This window comes from Bos taurus, chromosome 14, assembly GCF_002263795.3.
Source record: "Bos taurus isolate L1 Dominette 01449 registration number 42190680 breed Hereford chromosome 14, ARS-UCD2.0, whole genome shotgun sequence".
Lineage (NCBI taxonomy): Eukaryota > Metazoa > Chordata > Mammalia > Artiodactyla > Bovidae > Bos > Bos taurus.
In genome coordinates this window covers 15,689,233-15,710,637 of record NC_037341.1, presented here as the reverse complement: position 1 = coordinate 15,710,637, position 21,405 = coordinate 15,689,233, and the positions used below count along the sequence as shown (strand labels likewise).

Sequence of the window (21,405 nt, the reverse complement as noted above, 5' to 3'; positions counted from 1 at the left end):
AATTTTAGATAGTCTTCAAGCAAATTTTATAATCTATACAATGTAAACTATACTTTCATCCCTATTTTAAAACCAAATATTCTATTTCTACCCACCTATAGTATATGTGACCGTCAAAACACTGAAACAAAAAACAAAACAAACAATGACAAATTAAAAAAAAAAAACCCTGGCATCTCTCAACTATTTTTTCCTCATATTCGATAATCCTAAAATCACCCCCCTTTTTTTTTTTTTGAGTAGTTTCCTACACAATATTTATAATTTTTAGACTTTTTAAAACTTTGAGTCAATGAGGAGAACTGGATACAGAACTAGGCAGCTTCAGAAGACCTGCATTTTCCTCGTGGACTAATGATGGACGTGTATTTTCATCATGACTTTATAATCTAGACCCAAAATTGGTATATATTGACAAAAGATGTCATAGAAGAGTATGAAAGGTCAATTGACCATTCCTACGATTAAACAATACCTTTAAGAAACAACCTTAAATGAAAATGACTCCAGCAAAAGAGAATTTTTAACACTGTGATGGAACAAAGACTGAAGGCCTTATCATTTACAGTACCCTGAATTGAAACTTAAATCATCTTTGAGTTAAATGGATAGACTAAATATCAAAACACTCTTGTAAATATTTTTTGTATGGCAAAACTGGACAAGGAACTAATTAATAACATACACATATGAGAACCTGCTGATAAAATTAGAGAACATCAGAAAATTTTACAAACTTTTTTATTTAATAAGAATGTTGAAACTAGAACAGAATAATATACTCAATAAATATCTGTTTATTATTGTCAATGCTTTACCAAAAGTCTTGATGATTAATAGATATAATGCCTTAAAATTGAGCTACAATCTAATTAACATGAAATACAGCTAAAAATAGTCTTATTCATTATGTTAACTAAAGCTTTACAACTATAATATATAAATTATAAGGAAAATTTAGACCACATTTCTTTATTAATTCAAAATAGAAGGGATGAAAGAACTTACTGCAACAATCATAATTGCATTATCCAAAAAGCCAAACCCTATGAAAGGTATCGCATTGTGGATGAATACTGAAAAACATCAAAAACAGAAAAATATATTTTAAGATTTCTATAATTTAAAATGACAAAAAACAGATCATATGGTTAAAGTCTCATAAGTAGATATGATTTAAGTTTTGGAATTTGCTTTCCATTTCCCACAGCCAAAAGATTCTGCTTCTGCTATGTTTATATACTTGGTAGAAGCTATAATGGGGAAAAAACAAAATAAAAAACACATAACATGTAAAATTAATTGTGTAGGCTTTTGTGTTTTCTTATTGGCAACACACACACGTGTACAAATTACGTACAGTTAATGACAGAACAAATAAATAAATACATATTATGAGTACCATATTTTACCTGTTAAATATCTATTGACATCAATCTTTTTCTCTCTTATACCTAAAGACTGATATCATAAAATTGATCTCCATACTAGAAATAATAAAAAATCAAACTTCCCTGAATCAAATTTCAGGGAAGTTATCTGGTCACATTTACTTATCAAACAATTTTTTAAACACTGTTAGGGAAATGTGATTATGTCATTTTTATTAGACATCTGGATTCAAAATCCTCTTTCCTTCCTCAACACATCAGTATCCCTGACTGCTTTCACAAACTAAAACAAACAATATTTGATTTAAATAAAAATGTAACTTGGCCTCTTCCTACCAAAAGCACACCATACCTTGTCTACATAATCTGTACATAATCTGGATGACCTGAGAAAACAGAAATGTAACTAGGAAGAGCTAATGTCTATTTTAAAAATATATTTAGCTTCATCTTTTTTTCCTATTTGCATCTTCAGCACATTGCAGAATACCTAGTGCATAGTAGATGCTCAACAAACATTAGTTAATTAAGTTGAGGACATCTACCTTGGAAAGGAAGAAAATTCCAAACTAAGACAATTGAGGGAAGACTGTGAAACAGATTAAAAGCTGAGCATAGTTAAGACTTTATTCTAATTACTCTATAAATCTGCCAAGGTATAGTCAACATCCACTCAACTGAGGGCTTTTTAAAAATAGGCATCAAAGCATTTAGTTTTATACCACATCAAAAAATAGTCCCTTAAACCAACTGGTTAGTTATGTGTTTAGTGACTTTACATCTTTCTTCTTTTAATGCAGTTAAGTCCACAGAAAGTACAATTAAAATATAATCTAGAAGTTATGAAAATTTGATACTACTATGGTTGAGTTCTGCACCAATAAGAGAAGGCTAATAAACAGTAAAACAAGAAATATTTCTACCCACAAGCACTATCAAAGACTAAGAAGCAAGGGGGAAAATGGTATATATTCTAGGTCATTTCAAAGTTCTTGCTACCACATAAGAATGTCCCAGGTAAAAAGCAGCATCTTTTTAATTATAAAGTATATTGTTTTAAAAGATAATAAAAAATCAAATGACATTAGTGAAACAGGGTTTCTTCATTAAAGGGCTGTCTTAATTCTTCAACTTTTTGCCTAGGTCCAGGTGCTTAATGACCAGACATTCAAAATTTTATAATAATCAGCTTCTAAAATACATATAGAATTTCAAAAAATACTACAAATTGGTAAGTCAAAGGAGTATAATGAAATTCTAATAGTTCACTATATGGAACATTTACAGTGAAGAGAGAGCTACTACTTAGATATATATATATATGGAGAGAAGATGCCCAAACACCTTCTCAATCATCTTTGAAAAGTAAATATGGTAAAATATGAAACTTTTGGAATTATTATCCATTTTGGGGTTAATCTGATGACATGTCTAAAACTAGCTAGTTATACTGCTAAGCTAAGTCGCTTCAGTCGTGTCTGACTCTGTGCGACCCCATAGACGGCAGCCCACCAGGCTCCCCTGTCTCTGGGATTCTCCAGGCAAGAACACTGGAGTGGATTGCCATTTCCTTCTCCCATGCAGGAAAGTGAACAGTGAAAGTGAAGTCACTCAGTCGTGCCGGACTCTTAGCGACCCCATGGACTGGAGCCCACCAGGCTCCTCCGTCCACGGGATTTTCCAGGCAAGAGTACTGGAGTGGGATTCCATTGCCTTCTCTAGCTAGTTATAATCATCTTAAAATTAGATGTCAAGATTACAAAACTAAGATTAAGCTAATAGTTATCTTAGTAGAAACTTGGTCAGTAAAACCAAAGCATGTTGCTACATTGCTATAATAATTTCCTGCAACTGTAAAATATATCATGTTTTGATGTTTAGATGTAAATAAATGTATCCCATAAATAAAAATTTATTTTCAACCCAAAGGAAAAATATAAATTTCAAAAAATTACATAATATGTACTGAACACTCCGTTGGGCACTTGAGATACAGAGATAGTTGATTCCAGCCCTCAAGAAGTCTGGGAACGATAACAGAGCCATATAGTTAACTTCAATATGAGCCCCTAAATGGTGATAGCATTATACAGTGTTATGGACTTAGAGTATATTAATCCAGCCTAGAAGTATCAGAAAAGATTACCAAGGAAAGAAAAATCTTAAAGAATTCTTAAATTGTTTTGATACCTGGGAAAAGCTACTGATTTCTAAGATAAATTATATTCTACCTCTGAGAGAAAAAAAGGAACTAGCTACTAAATTTTAATCATATGTCTGCTCTCCAGTATATAATGACAGACTACCAATTTGTGATTTCTTCAGTTTCCTTTGGAAAATATTACTCTATAACTCAGCAGTTATTAGTAAACCATATCTAATATTTAGCTTTAATTTACAACCATTCAAATTCACTGCACTGTTAAATACTTCTCTTCTTCCATTGTCTTTATAATAAGACCCTAAACTGTTTTACATTACTTTGGTGTTAGCCCTTGAACAGTTATTCCAATCATAATACAGTAAAGAAAGCAGACCAGCAGCATTATAAGGTTCTTCTCTGGGGTGGCTTAAAATGAACTTTACTTTCTTCATTATTAGAAACAAGTCAGAGCATTTTCTCCACCAAAGAAAATAGTTTAGAAATTCTAGTTCTGAAATAATCCAACTTAAATCCAAACTGAAGTAAACATATCCTTTTTCCCGGGAACTAAGAAAACTTCTACTATAATTCTATCTCTAGATGGTAACAATATGTAAACACTGATAGACATGGTTAACAATCTTAGAAATTCCATAATATTATGTTTTAAACTAAGTTTACAAACCTTTTGCTTTAGCATAATAAATAGGATAATCTATTTTATCTGGAATGAATTAATTTATTAACCCTTCTGTACTATTAATGAATAACATAGTTATTTCAAGCCCAAAAGACAGATGCACAAATAATTATAGAACCATTACCATATCTCAGCTGTCCTGGGGTTGGTGGTTGAGCTTCCAACTTTTCTGAAGGGGAAAGAGAGGGTGTGGTCAAGAATTAGTTACTATAGCATGATTTCTTTTTTATTAGAATGAAGAAAACACTAGCAGAATTAAAAAATGAGAGAACATCAGAGTTTATTCATAAATTATCTTTAGGTGAATGAACCAAAGTTATCCATACAGGAAATATTTCTTGGTATAGATTAAATTACAAGGCTAGAAAAACAAATTCAGCTTTAGGTACAGGCCTACTATGACCCTATATCCCTGGGCAAATCACTTATTTGGGGTTTTTGTAAGATAATGAGACTAATTAATATCCCTTGATAATATACTGAATATTTTGAGTTTTGAAAGCTATACTACTGGACAATAAAGAACATTTACACAACAAAATGACCCCAGAGAGTAGGGTGTGATTCACCAAATATAACATTACTTATATGTCATAATAAACACAGAAAGTTTTCTCAAGTATATATTATATCAAAGTATATTCAAGTGCCATCATTAAATCTAAAAATTAACAATTACAAAAATGCTATTTATCTCATAACAATAACCAACTCATCATTTGTATAAGAGTAAGTTACAGTAAAATGGCAGAGAATTCCACCTTCTTTATCCTCATTCAATCCAACAGAATTAACTGTTATACTATACAAAAGAACCCAAACCATAGGTTGCTCTGCAATAAAGATCTAGTATAACCAAAGTGTCCAAAGAAATACATTATAAACTGGATATATATTTTCTAAAATATTTATTTATGATCTATGACAACATAAGAACTGAAGAGTTTAGTTTTTAAAGAGTGAAAAGCCAATGAATCTCCATCAATAAGCTACATAAAAAGGAGTATGGCATATTTGTAAATGTTATTTTACTAAAAAAGCATATAGTAACATAATGACTTTATAATAAGAAATGTGCTAAAACCTAGGGTTTAGGCAATTACTGGATTATTAAGAAAGTTCTAAGAATGCAAGTTTACGTTTTGTTTTTCCTTTTCTAGGACAGTAAAGAAATGAAGATATCCTAAAACTTTGCAGTATTTTATACCTGCTTAGAATATAATCTTTAACTAGTACTATTACCTGAAAATCTACTTTGAAAGCATGCGAATAGTTTCCCAAACTTTTAACAAGGAATATAAGATACCACTGTACTCCACAGAGTTTTCTGGTGAAGTAAACATGCAAAAGTGGTTACATACCAGAACTATTTCCTAGTTGCATTACTCTCATCATCACTACAGTTCTGACACTGTGAGGAGAAGTCCTTGTCAGTTGACTGGAACATCTTGAAATACCTAAAAATTCAACAAGCAGGACCTTCCCAATGTAATGAGAATAATATAGAGTCCTTGCTTTTACTTCTTCAAATTCTCTACATACTGAGCAAAGTATTTTTTTTATTTTATTTTTAAACTTTACAATATTGTATTAGTTTTGCCAAATATCGAAATGAATCCGCCACAGGTATACATGTGTTCCCCATCCTGAACCCTCCTCCCTCCTCCCTCCCCATACCATCCCTCTGGGTCGTCCCAGTGCACCAGCCCAAAGCATCCAGTATCGTGCATCAAACCTGGACTGGCGACACGTTTCATACATGATATTATACATGTTTCAATGCCATTTTCCCAAATCTTCCCACCCTCTCCCTCTCTCACAGAGTCCATAAGACTGTTCTATACATCAGTGTCTCTTTTGCTGTCTCGTACACAGGGTTATTGTTACCATCTTTCCAAAGTATTTTAAAATATTTTACAACTCCTAGGATGAAAGGATAAGAGCTAGGCAAATGTATAATGTGTAAAAAGTAATGAGGGGGAAAAAAATCAAATAATGTAAGCAATATTACTAATCTGTCTTTCTAAGTACTTACAAGGATTAAAAAATCGAAGGTAATGAAAAATAACTCTTTTTAAAAGACAGAGAAAAAGAAAATAATACAAAGTAAAGGAGACACAGCAGGGAGGAACACCACTGGCACAGAGGTTAAAGCAAAATCAAAGCATAGAGTTTTGCCTCCTGCATTATAAAGAACCCAAGGAGTAACAAGAGGAAACAGGAAAGGAACATTTCCTAGAAAGTGGAAATTTTATTGGAAAGTATCCATCAAAAATTGTGACTCATAAACTGACACTCTATCTTCTTTACTACATTAACGGAAAGAAGACAAATATATATCAGAAGTGAAAAAACATTAGGTGTATAACACACAATAAAACTCAACCTATGAAATAAGCCCAAGATTTCAGCAGTCTGTACCAATTTTAAAATGTGAGGGGAGCTAATATAATCCCCTTGAAAATAATCATAATAAATCCCAAAGCTTTATATCCCTACATACATATCTTAACCTTAAATTTTTTCTTCTGATACACGGTAAACTACGTACATTTACATGGAAATGTACTCCAATCTAATGTTGTATTAAGTGGACTGGAGTTAGAAAAACTAGTTCTTTCTGTTTCAGTGTGCGTGTGCATTACATGCATCATAATTTCTCTCTTTTTCTAAATATTTTAAAATAAGAAGACTCTTAAGATTGTACATTGATCTAGTCACAAAGTCGTATCCAACTCTTGTGACCCCATGAACTGTAGCCTGCCAGGCTCCTCCGTCCCTGGGATTCTCCAGGCAAGAACACTGGAGTGGGTTGCCACTTCCTTCTCCAAAGATTGTACATTACCACACCATATTTTCCAACCATTTTTAGCTTAAAAAGTCCTGGTTCTACTTCCAGTATAGGCTGAATTATCTTCAATCAGACCAATCCTATACAGAACAACTACAACTGTAAATAAATATTTGAGAGCCCTGGAAAATGACCAAAAAGCATGTTGATTGTGAAAAGGAATCAACAATTACAAGGAAGAATGGAACTAAGTGAGTTACCCACTTTATGAAGCTTTTGGCCTAATCCATTCTTTAAAAAAAAAAAACAAAAACCTGCAGCCTTTCTGGCCTAAAGAAGCATTGGGCAAGGTGCAAGGTAACCAAAGCCACTGCAAAGTGAGAGAAAAGAGCAGAGTCAGAAAGGAGGGGCCTTAAATTCTGATATACATTCAGTTCAAACATATGGCTTCTGTGTGAAACACGCCTGTGCAGGGAAAACCACAGAAATCCCAGCTTAAGGTAAAATAGAAAATAAAAAGAATGAAGAGCATCAGGAATGGTAAATACTGAGTAAATATCAAAGACTTCTTTCTCCCTAGTAAATTAAATAAACCTGATTGTCCAAAAATTCCAACACTGCCATGTGGAGTTTATAATGTATGTAGATATAATACATTTGACATCAAAGCATAAAGGATGAAGGAGGTCACAAATGGACCAATTTGGAAATGTGGTTGCAATGTTTCCACAATGTATGTGATGTGGTACAAGGTTCTAAGTAGAATTAGCTCTAAGCAGTCTGTAGAGTTCAAGGATGCCTACTTGCAATTCCTAGAGAAGGCAATGGCACCCCACTCTAGTACTCTTGCCTGGAAAATCCCATGGACAGAGGAGCCTGGTGGGCTGCAGTCCATGGGGTCTCTAAGAGTCGGGCACGACTGAGCGACTTCACTTTCACTTTTCACTTTCATGCATTGGAGAAGGAAATGGTAACCCACTCCAATGCTCTTGCCTGGAGAATCCCAGGGACAGGGAGCCTGGTGGGCTGCCGTCTATGGGGTCGCACAGAGTCAGACACGACTGAAGTGACTTAGCAGAGCAATTATACATACAGACAAAATGCATTAAGGATACAGTTAAAAAGCTAAATAAATAATTTTGTGAAGGGGATTGCAAAAAATATTAAGTCAAAAGAACACAGGAAATGAGAACAGAAGAAAAGAAGAGGCACAAGCAGAAACCAAACAGTAAAATAGTAAACCTACTTACAACTCTATCAATAACTACTTTTGATGTTAAAGGACTAAACAATCCAATTAAAAGGCTGCTGCTGCTGCTGCTGCTGCTGCTGCTGCTGCTAAGTCGCTTCAGTTGTGTCTGACTCTGTGTGACCCCAGAGACGGCAGCCTACCAGGCTCCCCCATCCCTGGGATTCTCCAGGCAAGAACACTGGAGTGGGTTGCCATTGCCTTCTCCAATTAAAAGGCAGAGGTTGTTAAAACAGATAAAAAGGCAAGACCCAACTATATGATATCTGCAAGAATTACACTTTAATAGATTAAAAGTAAATAAATGGCATAAGACATATTATACAAACAATAAGCTTCTAAGACTGGAGCTGCTGCAGTGCTGTGCTTAGTCGCTCAGTCACATCTGACTCTTTGTGACCCCATGGACTGTGGCTCGCCAGGCTCCTCTGTCTATGGGATTTCCCAGGCAAGAATACTGGAGTGGTTCCCATATCCTCCTCCAGGGGATCTTCCTGACCCAGGGATCAAACGTGCATCTCTTGTGTCTCCTGCAGTAGCAGGTGGATTCTTTACCACCTGGAAAGCCCCTAAGGCTGGAGTTGTTGTTCAGTTGCTAAGTAGTGTCCAACTCTTTGCACCCCATGGACTGCAGCACACCAGGTTTCCCTGTCCTTTACTATCTCCCGGAGTTTCCTCAAACTCATGTCAATCGAGTCACTGATGCCTTCTAACCGTCTCATCCTCTGTCACCCCTTCTCCTCCTGCCTTCTATCTTTCCCAGCATCAGGGTCTTTTCCAGTGAGTCAGCTCTTCTCATCAGGTGGCCAAAGTACTGGAACTTCAGCGTCAGTCCTTCAAATGAATATTCAGGATTAATTTCCTTTAGCATTGACTGGTTTGCTCTCCTTGCAGTCCAAGGGACTCTCAAGAGTCTTCTCCAGCACCACATTTCTAAAGCATCAATTCTTTGGTGCTCAGCCTCCTTTATGGTCCAACTCTCACATCTGCACATGACTACTGGAAAAACCACAGCTTTGCCTATATGGACCTTTGTTGGCAAAAGCTGGAAAGGCGATGTTAAAAGCAGATAAAGTGGACTTAAAGACAAAGAGTATTACCAGAACCAGGGACATTTCAAAATGCTAAGAGTCAACGCATCAAAAGGCATAATAACAATTTGCTTATTCCTAGTAACAGAGCTTCAAAATGCATGATGCCCAATCTGACAGAATTAAAGGGAAAAGAAACATTTCTACAATCATACTTGAAGATACAAAAGCTTCTCTCTCAGCAACTGATAGAACACTACTGGAAATTGTCACTAAGAAACAGATTATCTGAACAACACTACCAATCATCTCCATTCAACTAATATTTAAACATCCATACTCAGCAACTACAGAATGCATATTCTTTTCAAGTGCAGATGGTACATTTATCAAAATAGACCATATGCTGATCCATGCTGATCCACAAAACGTGTTAATAAGTTAATGATTACAATTGTAAAGAATATGTTCTCTGACCAAAATACAACTCATAGTAATAAGATATCTAGGGAAGAAAGTGGAAATTAAGTAACATCTTCTAAATACATGGACCAAAGAAGAAATTAGAAAATATTTTTCAAATGAATCACAATGAAAATACAGTACACTGAAATTTGTCAGGACAGCTCAATGAAACCTTAGAGGAGTTTTAAGTAATATTAAGTAGTTTTAATATTTAATATTAAGTTTTAACTAATATTAAGAAGAAAGGCCTAAAATAAATAACGTATGGTTCTATCTGAAAAAGCTACGAAAAAAAAGAGAGCAAGGTAATGAAAAATAAGTAGTAGAAAGAAGGCTATAACAACAAAAACAGCTGAAATCAATGAAATAAAAAGCAAACAATAATGGAAATAGACAAAAACCAAAAGTTGATTCTTTGAAAAGATTAACAAAATGAAAAAATCCTTAGGTACACCAACCTAGAAAGAGAACACAAGTTACTAATGTCAAGAATAAAACAGGGGACATCACTACAGATCCTACAGACATTAAAATGAGAATATTACATATAACTTTATGCTAACCTAGTCAACTTAGATGAAATAAACAAACTCCTTGAAAAATACAACTTACCAAAAGATATAAGCTGAAACAAAAAATCTGAATAGCTCTATCTAGTAGCAAAATCAAATTTGTTAACAAGCACCTTTCCATAACATTCACACTAAAAAAAAAGAAACCCTCCAGACCCAGATGGTTTCACTAATGAGTTTTATTAAATACTTAAAGAAAAGCAAATGCCAACCCTAGACAAACTTACAAGTTCCTTCAGAAAAATAAAAAATGAAGAAATAGTTCCCAACTCATTTTATAAGGTCAGAAAAGTACTAAAAATAAAATCAAACCAAAAAATTACCAAAAAAAAGAGAAAGCTACAGACCAATATCCTTCATGAACATAGACAGAAAAATTCTTAACAGAATGATAGCTTAGTGGAAAAATAACTTAACAGTATGATAACGGAATGGAAACTGCTTTTCCAAAGTGTGTTTATTTACAATACTGGCAAAAATAACTAACATCCAGATTTCCTTATTTTTTTCTTTTTCTCAGATATTTTTCATTGTTTGAAGAAGCTGTACTTAATAGGATTTCATGTTTAGAAATATATAGGTTAGCATATTAACGCATATATATGGAATTTAGAAGGATGGTAACGATGACCCTATATGAGAGACAGCAAAAGAGACACAGATGTAAAGAACAGACTTTTGGACTCTGGGAGAAGGCAAGGGCAGGATGATTTGAGAGAACAGCATTGAAACATGTATATTCTCATATGTGAAATAGATCGCCAGTCCAGGTTCGATGCACGAGACAGGGTGCTCAGGGCCAGTAAACTGGGATGACCCTCAGGGATGGGATAGGGAGGGAGGTGGGAGTGGGGTTCAGGATGGGGGATACATGCACACCCATGGCTGATTCATGTCAATGTATGGCAAAAACCACTAAAATGTTGTAAAGTAATTAGCCTCCAATTAAAATTAATTAATTTAAAAAAGAAAAAAAAAAAGTAACAAGAGGGGTCCCTGTGGGGTTGTAACTCTTCTGTATGTTGACTCTGTCGATGTCAATATCTTGCATGTGACACCGTATGATAGTTTTTACAAGATGTCACCTTTAGGGAAAGTGGGTAGTCTGTATTATTTCTTGCAATTGCATGTGCATCTGCAATTATGTCAAAATAAAAAGCTTAATTAAAATTAATGAACAGGAGTAAAAGAAGTTAGGCACTTTTGAAATTTGTTCTTAAAAGTCTTATGTACACAGGCAGAAAGGCAAATAAACTTTAGCTAAAAATGACTGAATTGATCTACTAATAATGAAAATCCAAACAAGACACACACACACAAAGAAATATATAGGTTAGGACAATTATTTGTATGTGTCTATGAGATAATATTTACACATAAATTTTTTTTCATTTTGATTTCACATTTAAATCTTTACTAGCAGGAAAGTAAATAAGACATGATAGTTCTTACAAATTGCTAATTTATACTGCACCAAACCAAATGAAAATTATTTTAAGTAGGACTTTCTCTCCTTCTAATTTATCCTTCAGAACATAAATATATTCAAGTATTTTAATGTATAAACAAATTTTTTCTTAATTAAAAGCTCCCTAGATATTAACTATAAATCCTGAAAACTATAACACTTTGCATGTTTAAATATAAAAAATTTCAACACTTTCAACATTTTTGTTTTGCTTTAGTAACCCAGGAAGAATAGAGAAAACAATTTAAAACATGCAATTTCACTTTTACGAAATGAAATTTTGATATTTTAGAATGTACAAAAAATGAGCAATTCCAGTTAGTCTTCTAATTAAAAAAAGTAAGCAAAGACCTGTTGTAGCTTACAAAATACTGTTACTACCTAAGCAATACTCAATTTTTTAAAGAAATATTTCCTTGATGAATTGGAATATTATAGTATATCAGAATCATCATTTAATGGTCAACTATTATCTATTTAGGAAATATAAAACTGAGGGTCACTGCCATTTAAAAGTCAAAAGACAGTCAGAAGGAAACATAAATTAAGGGTTTTTTTCTCCTATCTCAAGATTAAAAATGTATTTAATCCAGCAGCTTTTTATATTTTGCTATATAAGTATAAATAATTACTTCATACTATATTCACTTAAAAGGAAGTGGGGTGGGAATCAGATTAGAAAGAGAAAGACAAAGGAAGAAATGAGAATAGAGCAAGGTAACAAAAACAGATGAGGAACAATTGTAGAGATTTTTTTAAAAAGAGAGAAAATTTTTGAAAGGACCCTCACTGAAGGCCACACAAGAAGGAAACTCTAGATCTGGGCGAATGGAGTTGCTGGCACATGGTTTTCTTCAGTCTCTCCACTGTATTTCTTCATTAAGTAGCCATTCTTTATTCATAATTGTATGTGTGTTAGTCACTCAGTCATGTTCGACACTTTGTGACCCTATGAACTGTAGCCCACCAGGCTCCTCTGTACACAGAATTCTCCAGGCAAGAATACTGGAATGGGTTGCCATTTCCTCCACCTGAGGATCTTCCCGATCAGGTATCAAACCCATGGTCTCTTACATCTCCTGCATTGGCAGGCATGTTCTTTACCAGTAGTGCCACATGGGAAGCCCTTTTTCTATACAGAAGTGCACATAAAATTGTATTCTGTCATTTTCACAAAGCATTATAAGGTGAACACTTCCCCTTTTAACTCCTTAAGGTAATAATTGCATTGATATTATTTTATTTCATTATATGATACACAATAGTTTAATCCCCTTAACTAGATATTTATTCGTCCTTATTTTTTGCTTTAAAAATAACACTTACATAAACCTGTACCTAAATCTTCTTATGTTTCCTTGAAAGTTCTTTAATGTAGATTATTCTTAAGTGGCATTACTGAGTCCAAAAAAGGCATAAATTTAGGGATTTTTAAAATTTTACAAAATTTCTCTCAGAAAAAGTAGGCCAAATTACTCCCATCTTGCTACATTTTAATTTTTTTAATGTTACACTTTTACTAAAAATATTCTTATGCTCTCAGAACGTAGGTAAAATGTCATTAAAACAAAATCCTTGAAAGAAATTTTCAAGCCCCAGTCAATTGCCAAGTTACTTTAACTGACAAAAGATTCCAATACAACGAATAAATAGGACAGGTTCAAGGAGTTTATTATGAAATTTAATTAACCTGCATATCCCTCCTTGATTATGTTGTTGTTGATCAGTCACTAAGTCATGCTGTGTCCAGGTCTTCCTTAATTATATTTTCCCATAAAAATAAGTTTTAAAAAGCTTCAGTCCAATATCAACAAACGATTCTATAATATCTTTTAGGATTGTAAGTCATTCTAGTAAGAAATATATATTAAACTGAAAATCAAAATACTTTGGTAGAAGAAAGTAAGTGGAACACTTATAGTTTCTTTAGTCTCCACTATAAAACAATGTGTTTACAAAGTGGTGGGCTTCCCTGGTGGCTCAGATGGGAAAGAATCTGCCTGCAATGCAGGAGACCTGGGTTTGATCCCTGGGTTGGGAAGATCCCGTGGAGAAGGGAAAGGCTACCCACTGCAGTATTATGGTCTGGAGAATTCCATGGACAGAGGACCTGGCAGGCTACAGTCCATGGGGTAACAAAGAATCTGACATGACCGAGCAACTTTCACTTTCACTAGAAAACAAAACTACACCCCTTGACTACAGTGTGACATATTATTTAATTAAAACTCAATTATTTTGTAATAATCTAGGAGAGAAAAGAACAGATGTACATACAAACATAAACTGCTTAGACTTTTAACAGAACCAAAAGTTCCAACAGGTAAGGTTAAATTTACAATAAATATATAATGCATTAAAGAAGACAAACTTAAAATGCAAATCATGCTGTTCAAAATAATTTAAGCAAAGCAAATCATACCAGGTGCCAAAAAATCAAACATGCACCAAAAGGGTTTATAAAGCTACAACACAGTATTTTTTAAAATAAATAAATTAATATGGTTGAGCAATATACTTACAAAACCTGACATTCTGAACTGAACATTGAAATACTTTAGAAACTAAAAAAAACTTAACTTTTTAATTTTGTAAATTTCAATTAACAGGTCTTGTCTTTTAAAATAATGGCTATTAATTACAAAACGATGTTGAGTTTTTTAAACACATTCCTTAGCTGAGACCAAAAAAAAGTATTTCAGTGTGATTTTGTTATTTAGCATTTAAAAGTTTACTGCAACATGCAAAGAAATGTTTACTTAGATCATGTAATACTGTCACTCTCTAAACTTCAGGGGAACACAGCATGCAACCTGGGGCTTCAGTGCAGTTTACTTAAGGGAGACTAACAAATTCCTGGTCTGAGGCAGTCCAGTGGTACAACAGATGACAGGAGTTGGCCAGTACTAATGACGAGGAAGGTGATATGTGCATGCTTATTCAGTCCTGTCTGACTCTTTTCAATCCCATGGACTGTAGCCCACCAGGCTCCTCTGTCCATGGGGATTCTCCAAGCAAGAATACTGGAGTGGGGGCACCATGCCCTTCTCCAGGGAGGGGATCTTCCCAACCCAGGGATCGAACCCAGTTCTCCCACATTGCAGGCAAATTCTTTACCCTCTAAGCCACCAGGGAAGCCCCGGGAAGATGATGGTGCCTAATTGATCATCACCTTTGTTAACTTCATTAATGTTGGCTTCAGTTCAGTTCAGTTCAGTCGCTCAGTTGTGTCCAACTCTTTGTGACCCCATGAATCGCAGCATGTCAGAAATAGTAAATACTGGGACTTCTCTGGTGGTCCAATGGCTAAGACTCCTTGCTCCCAATGCAGGGGACCAGGGTTCACTCCCTGTAGGGAACTAGACCCCACCCACTGCAACTAAGACCTGGCACAGCCAAATAAATAAAAACAAATCTAAAAAATAGTCAATACTAGATGTACAGTAATTTATTTCTCTTGTATCTGTCATTTCATGAGGTGTTTTTTTTTTTTAGAATAATCAAACATACTATTGCTCTGTGGTTGCTTTTTCATGTCTAAGTTGTGTATTTAGAACAATTATATACACTGCTTAACTCAGACACTGTATTCCTTTCCTTCTTTCATGCCAAAAGAAAACAGACAAAGAAAACAATTACTATATATAATGATTTTCCTTTTTAAAAAAGGCTAAGATAGTAAACTAACAGTACAAGTTTTTTAAAAAAGCAGATCTTACTTTTATGTTTTAGGTATAGAGACAGCACTACACAACTCTAAATTTTAAAATTATATAACTAAGTATATATAACATGGGTACAATATATTATAGATGGAAAGCTTAAAGTGAAGTAAAAAAAATCATCTTGGAACATCATAAGTGGTTGACATGTGTGTGGGTATGATGACATAAATTACTAGAAAACATTCATTTAAAAAATAAAACTGCTTAATATTAGGAGGGAGAAGAGTTTTTCAGTCAGTGTATTACGTTTTTCTCCTTTTAATCATTCCCGAAATAAGAACTGTTTCGCAGAATGTTAGAGCTGAAAGGATCCTTAGAAACAGTCTGCCAATGGTTCTCAATATGGTGCCTCACTTAGAAGATGCTGGGAAATGTGGGGTTGCTTTTGGATATGATAATGACTGAGAGGATGGGTCAGATGGTAAAGAATCTGCCTGCAATGCAGGAGACACAGGTTTGATCCCTGGGTTGGGAAGATCTCCTAGAGAGGAAAAGGCAGCCCACTTCAGTAATCTTGCTTGGGAACTCCAATGGACAGAGTAGCTTGGCGGGTTAACGTCCATGGGGTCACAAAGAATTGGACATAACTTAGCGACTAAACCACCACCAATGACTGAGAAATGCTACTGGTATTAGGGATTCTACACACCCTATATGCAAGAAAGAGTCATTCCTAATGAAGAATTATCCAGCCCGTATGCATACTATGCCCACATAGTAGTGTACTGACTTATTTCTCCATTTTGAAGATTTAGCCACTTAGGTCCAGAGACATTATTAATAAGTGCTTACTTAAGGACACACAACTGTGTCTAGAACCCAGATTCTCTTCCTCTTTTCTTCTCTTCAGTGAGTAAATTCTTAATAGGAAAACACAGCATTTTATTTATATATATATATATATTCATTGTACAATGAATATATAAAACTGTCAAAACATTGGTCAAGCATTAATATTCAAAACTGAAGTAAAACCACAATTATCTAAAATACTAATACCTTTTCCAATTGCTTTTTTTCTTTTCTAAGAAATCATTCTTTTTCATATAAATCATTAAAAAAATCCATCAAAGTTGAAAGAGAGGGGAAGAAATCAACTCATCTATTATAGTTACCAAATAAAACATTTTCTGAGTGGGAAAATTACATGGTTTCTGCTGGTTTCAGAACTGGATACTCTTTGTTGTTGCTGTTGTTCAGTTAGTTGTGTCTGACTCTTTGTGACCCCATGGTCTGCAGCATGCCAGGCTTCCCTGTCATTCACTATCTCCTGGAGTTTGCTCATACGCATGTCCATTGAGTTGGTGATGCCATTCAAACATCTCATTCTGTGGCCCCCTTCTGTTCCTGCCTCAATCTTTCCCAGCATCAGGGTCTTTTCCAATGAGTCGGCTCTTTGCAACAGGTGTCCAAAGTACTGGAGTTTCAGCATCAGTTTTGCCAATGCATATTCAGGGTTGATCTCCTTTAGGATTGACTGGTTTGATGTCCTTGCTGTCCAAGGGACTCTCAAGAGTCTTTTCTAGGACCACAGTTCAAAAGCATCAATTCTTCAGCACTCAGCCCCGTTTATGGTCCAACTCTCACATCCGTACATGACTACTGGAAAAATCACAGCTTTGGCTATATGGACCTTTTGTTGGCTAAGTGATGTCTGCTTTTTAAAACACTGTCTAGGTTTGTCATAGCCTTTCTTCCAAGGAGCAAGCGTCATTTAACTTTGTGGCTGCAGTCACAGTCCGCAGTGATTTTGGAACCCAAGAAAATAAAATCTGCCACTGTGCTCATTTTTTCCCTTCTACTTGCCATGATGTGATGTGACTAGATGCCATGCCATAGCACAGAAGTCAAGATGGTGGAGTAGAAGGATGTGCATGCATCTTCTCTTGCAAGAACATCAAAATCGGATACCCTCTAGTCTAGCACTAATCTCCCCTGCTAACCCTAAAGTAATTTATTACCATGAAAAGAGCACTGAACTAAAAATCCAAAGGCTGGGACATCCCTGGGGGTTCAGTGGTTGGAACTCCATGCTCCCAATTTGGGGGACCCAGGTTCAATCCCTGATCGGGTAGCTAAGATCCCACAAACTACAACTAAGAGCCTGCACAAAGCAAGTAAGTCCCAGTGCAGCCAAATAAATCAATAATAATAATAATAATAAACTCAAAGGCCTTGACACTAATCCCTGCTCTGATATACACATACATACATATAAAACCAGTCACCAAACCTTGACTACATCATAAACCCTAAACCCTCTATATCTCTGTTTCATGTTACATAAAATGAAGATTTTAGGTCTCTGCATCCCTTATAGCTCTAATATTCTGACTCTATATTGCTTCCTTATTGTATAACTAGTAGGATTAAAAAAATAGAGGTGTACCACATAAACATTTATGAAGAAGCACATTACGGTGAGTAGGGACATAATTAAAGACTGAGTATCAAAAGGTAATCACTGACAGGTTAAAGCCTATTAGTTATTGTTCAGCAGCATGTTTCCTCCTAGTGATATCGTTTGCCATTATCTATAGAATAAGTCAGAGAAGGCGATGGCACCCCACTCCAGTACTCTTGCCTGGAAAATCCAATGGATGAGAAGCCTGGTGGGCTGCAGTCCATGGGGTCGCTAGGAGTTGGACACGACTGAGCGACTTCACTTTCACTTTTCACTTTCATGCACTGGAGAAGGAAATGGCAACCCACTCCAGTGTTCTTGCCTAGAGAATCCCAGGGATGGGGGAGCCTGGTGGGCTGCCATCTATGCGGTTGCACAGAATCGGACGCGACTGAAGCAACTTAGCAGCAGCAACAGCAGCAGCAGCATAGAATAAGTATCATTCCTTTTCCCTACATTGTCTTAAAAATGAGGGTTATTTAAAAACAACCTTCAGAATAATCCAAAATTGAAACTTTCTTCTCCAAAAGACATTTTCATTAAATGTTTAATTTCTCAATACACTCTGAGACAAAATTTTTAATTTTAGAATAACATTAGAACTGGCAAAGTAGAGCAAATTGGAGGATTTCTGCACTGCACTGATATGTTAAAATATACACAAGTGTGCATGCTTGTACATACACACTACATGCCTCCCCATTGAGAAATCAGGATCTTTCAGTTTATCTTTTGCTCCTGACACTATATATACAGTCTAAGAAACTTTTTCTTACAAAATTTCAATTGGTGTGTAAAACAGTTCTTATTCCTTTCCATATATTGTGTTATACTTCTGAGGCAATTCATCTATATTAAATAGTAATCAAAAAATAAAATATGGACAGAGATATTTATTCTTATTTCTCCCTCCATCCCACGCACACATACACTCAACACAATTCTTCCTCCTCCTCCACCACCACCACAGCATACAATGTAAGTCAGATATCAAACTGTATGGAGACTTAATCTATAAAAAGTTCATGAATGGCCTAACAGTGAACCTACATAACACTTTCAAACTATTCAAGAATATACTCTTAAAATATATTTTACTGAAGTTCATTACTGAAACATAGTTTCTCTTAGAATACTCTGAAGGTTTCTCTGTGTGTGGTCCCTCTGGCTTGCTCATTCATCCTAAAGAAATTCATCATCTTTGTTGCTTCTGATGTCTCACTTTGCTGTGGTTATTTCAACAACATTTAAAATATGTTATTTAAATATTAGTGATTCTGTCTTTTGTTAAGATCATAAATGCAATCTTTCAGTCAATTAAACATGCAATTATTAGTCAATTATGTCCACAGGTCTAGGGTTAGATAATAAAAATAGATGTTCCAAAGACAATGGAACACTGAAACACTGATGTAAACAAACAAAAAAAGACTATCACTATAATCAAAACATTCTATTTCAAACAAGCAAGAAGTCCTGTCAAATAGATGCTCTTCCACTTGCAATAAACATCTGACAATCAATACTGCAATACTGTACTGTACCAAAACTATCAGGGGTCTCTGCTGATGACACCTCCTTCGCTCGCTTCACAATGGCAATCTCAGGTTTGGGATACCTGCATGCTAAAAATATTTTAAATCAATGTATTCAAGCAATAACATAAATATGTATAAAACTTTAAATGTATATGAAATTTTGAAGTGAAACATGCTAGTATATGGGCAGTCCTCACTTTGTACAATATTGTGGGGACATAAAAATGACAATGTAAGTGGGAAAGAAATCTTAGTAACTGGTGGGGAAAATCACCATTGTTCTGTGATTTTTAAATTTCTTTTCAAAACATTAAAAAATTCTCTTACTAGTAGTTATACATATAAAGGGAAAGTTTTTAAACAGTAAAACTATTGACTAAAATATCTGTAACTGAAAATATTAGACACACTAAGAATTACAGTACAGTGTTTTATTCTTTGTACTCACAGATTTAGAGAAAGAACTTATGGGAACCAGCAAGGAAGGGTGGTGACTAGGGATAGTTAGGGTTTGGAATTGACAGGTACCCACTGCTATATATAAAATGAATAACCAAGAAAGACCTTATAAAAAAGTGCTTTATTCTTTGTAAAATAATTAAATTATCAAAAGTTGCTTCAATAGTGCTAGCACTCTTTCTCATCGTATAACTTACAATATGAAGCAAGCAACTTTCCTATGCCTTGGTGAACTGCCACATTCCTTTTTAAGTCTGGAATTGCTTACATTTTACCTTTCATATTTTCAATATTATGAAATAGCTCAGAGAGTTTCTTGAATGTGAAAATTTTACCAGAATCACTTCCTCCCTAAGTCTTCATCCTTCCACCACAATCTTCTCACTTTCCTCATTTATGTCCGTAAGTTTGCCTTCTCTTAGCTCTTCTGGCTAAGTATCTGGAGTCTCTCAAATGGCAGGAGTTCAACAGCAGTATGAATATTCCCAATGTCAGCTATTTCTTCTATAACCTCATTTACATTTGATTAAAATATCACATCAGCATTACCACATTTAATTTCTTTGTTGCATTTTCACCCTTTTTTTGGTCAATTCTCTTTTGATTATCTTTTTTTTTTACATGTGAAGCATGGGACAGTTGGAAGGTCAAAAATAAAAGTAATAAACTGTAACCTATTAAACAATAAGAATTTATGAACATATATTGATATGAATTCATAACTTGAATAGTTGATGAGGACTGGGGTATTTCATAGACTCAAAGTACCTCCCCACAAAATACTAACCACAAAAGGGAAACAGAAACTCTACAGTGGATAAATCAGACTGATACTACTTAGTTCAGTGTTCAAAGGACATGGTTAACCAAAGAGTGGTTAATATCATCAGGAATAAATAAAAATCATGAGCAACTGACAGGATGGAAAAAAGAACATAAAATTACTTCTGTGATATTCTTGCCTAAGATGCTTAACTGGAAGGTATTCATGAGGAAAGAGACCAAACCAAATTGAAGTACTGCTACAACATAACTAGACTATAATCCTCAAAAGTATCAACGTAATCAAAGCCAAGGGAAAGACTGAGAAACTGTTTCAAATAAAGGGAAATCTAAGTGCAATGCATGGTTCTGGACTGGATCTTTCCGATGTAAGGGAATATCAATGGGGCAACTGGTAAAAACTGGAATGACATCAGAGTATAAGAGGGAAGGAATCTATCCATGTTATATTGTGGCTTATATAGGACAATGTTCTTGTTTGTAGGAAATATAAGCCAGCTGTAGTGGGTACTGTGATGCAGTCAATCCCTAGATGCCTGAAGTCTTTCCGAGAGATACTTCTCAGTGACAGTCTTATGAGGGGACTGCCTCAGCTGAAGAACGTTGCCTCACTCAAGGCTCTGGTGAGGATTATAGACCAGTTATGTTGTAGCAGTACTTCAATTTGGTTTTGTCTCTTTCTTCAT

General features: G+C 34.9%; 1 protein-coding gene across 3 annotated transcripts in view; it reads right to left on the bottom strand.

Moving 5' to 3' along the window:
• Positions 1-21,405, bottom strand: part of TMEM65 (transmembrane protein 65) — a 46,962-nt gene that overhangs the window by 11,484 nt on the left and 14,073 nt on the right. The window contains exons 2-4 of one of the 3 annotated variants that reach the window (XM_059893345.1): positions 19,484-19,564; positions 4,359-4,403; positions 1,009-1,076 (exon numbers count right to left, since the gene is read on the bottom strand). In XM_059893345.1, the coding sequence (XP_059749328.1) occupies positions 1,009-1,076; positions 4,359-4,403; positions 19,484-19,564 (194 nt within the window). 3 annotated transcript variants of the gene reach the window in all.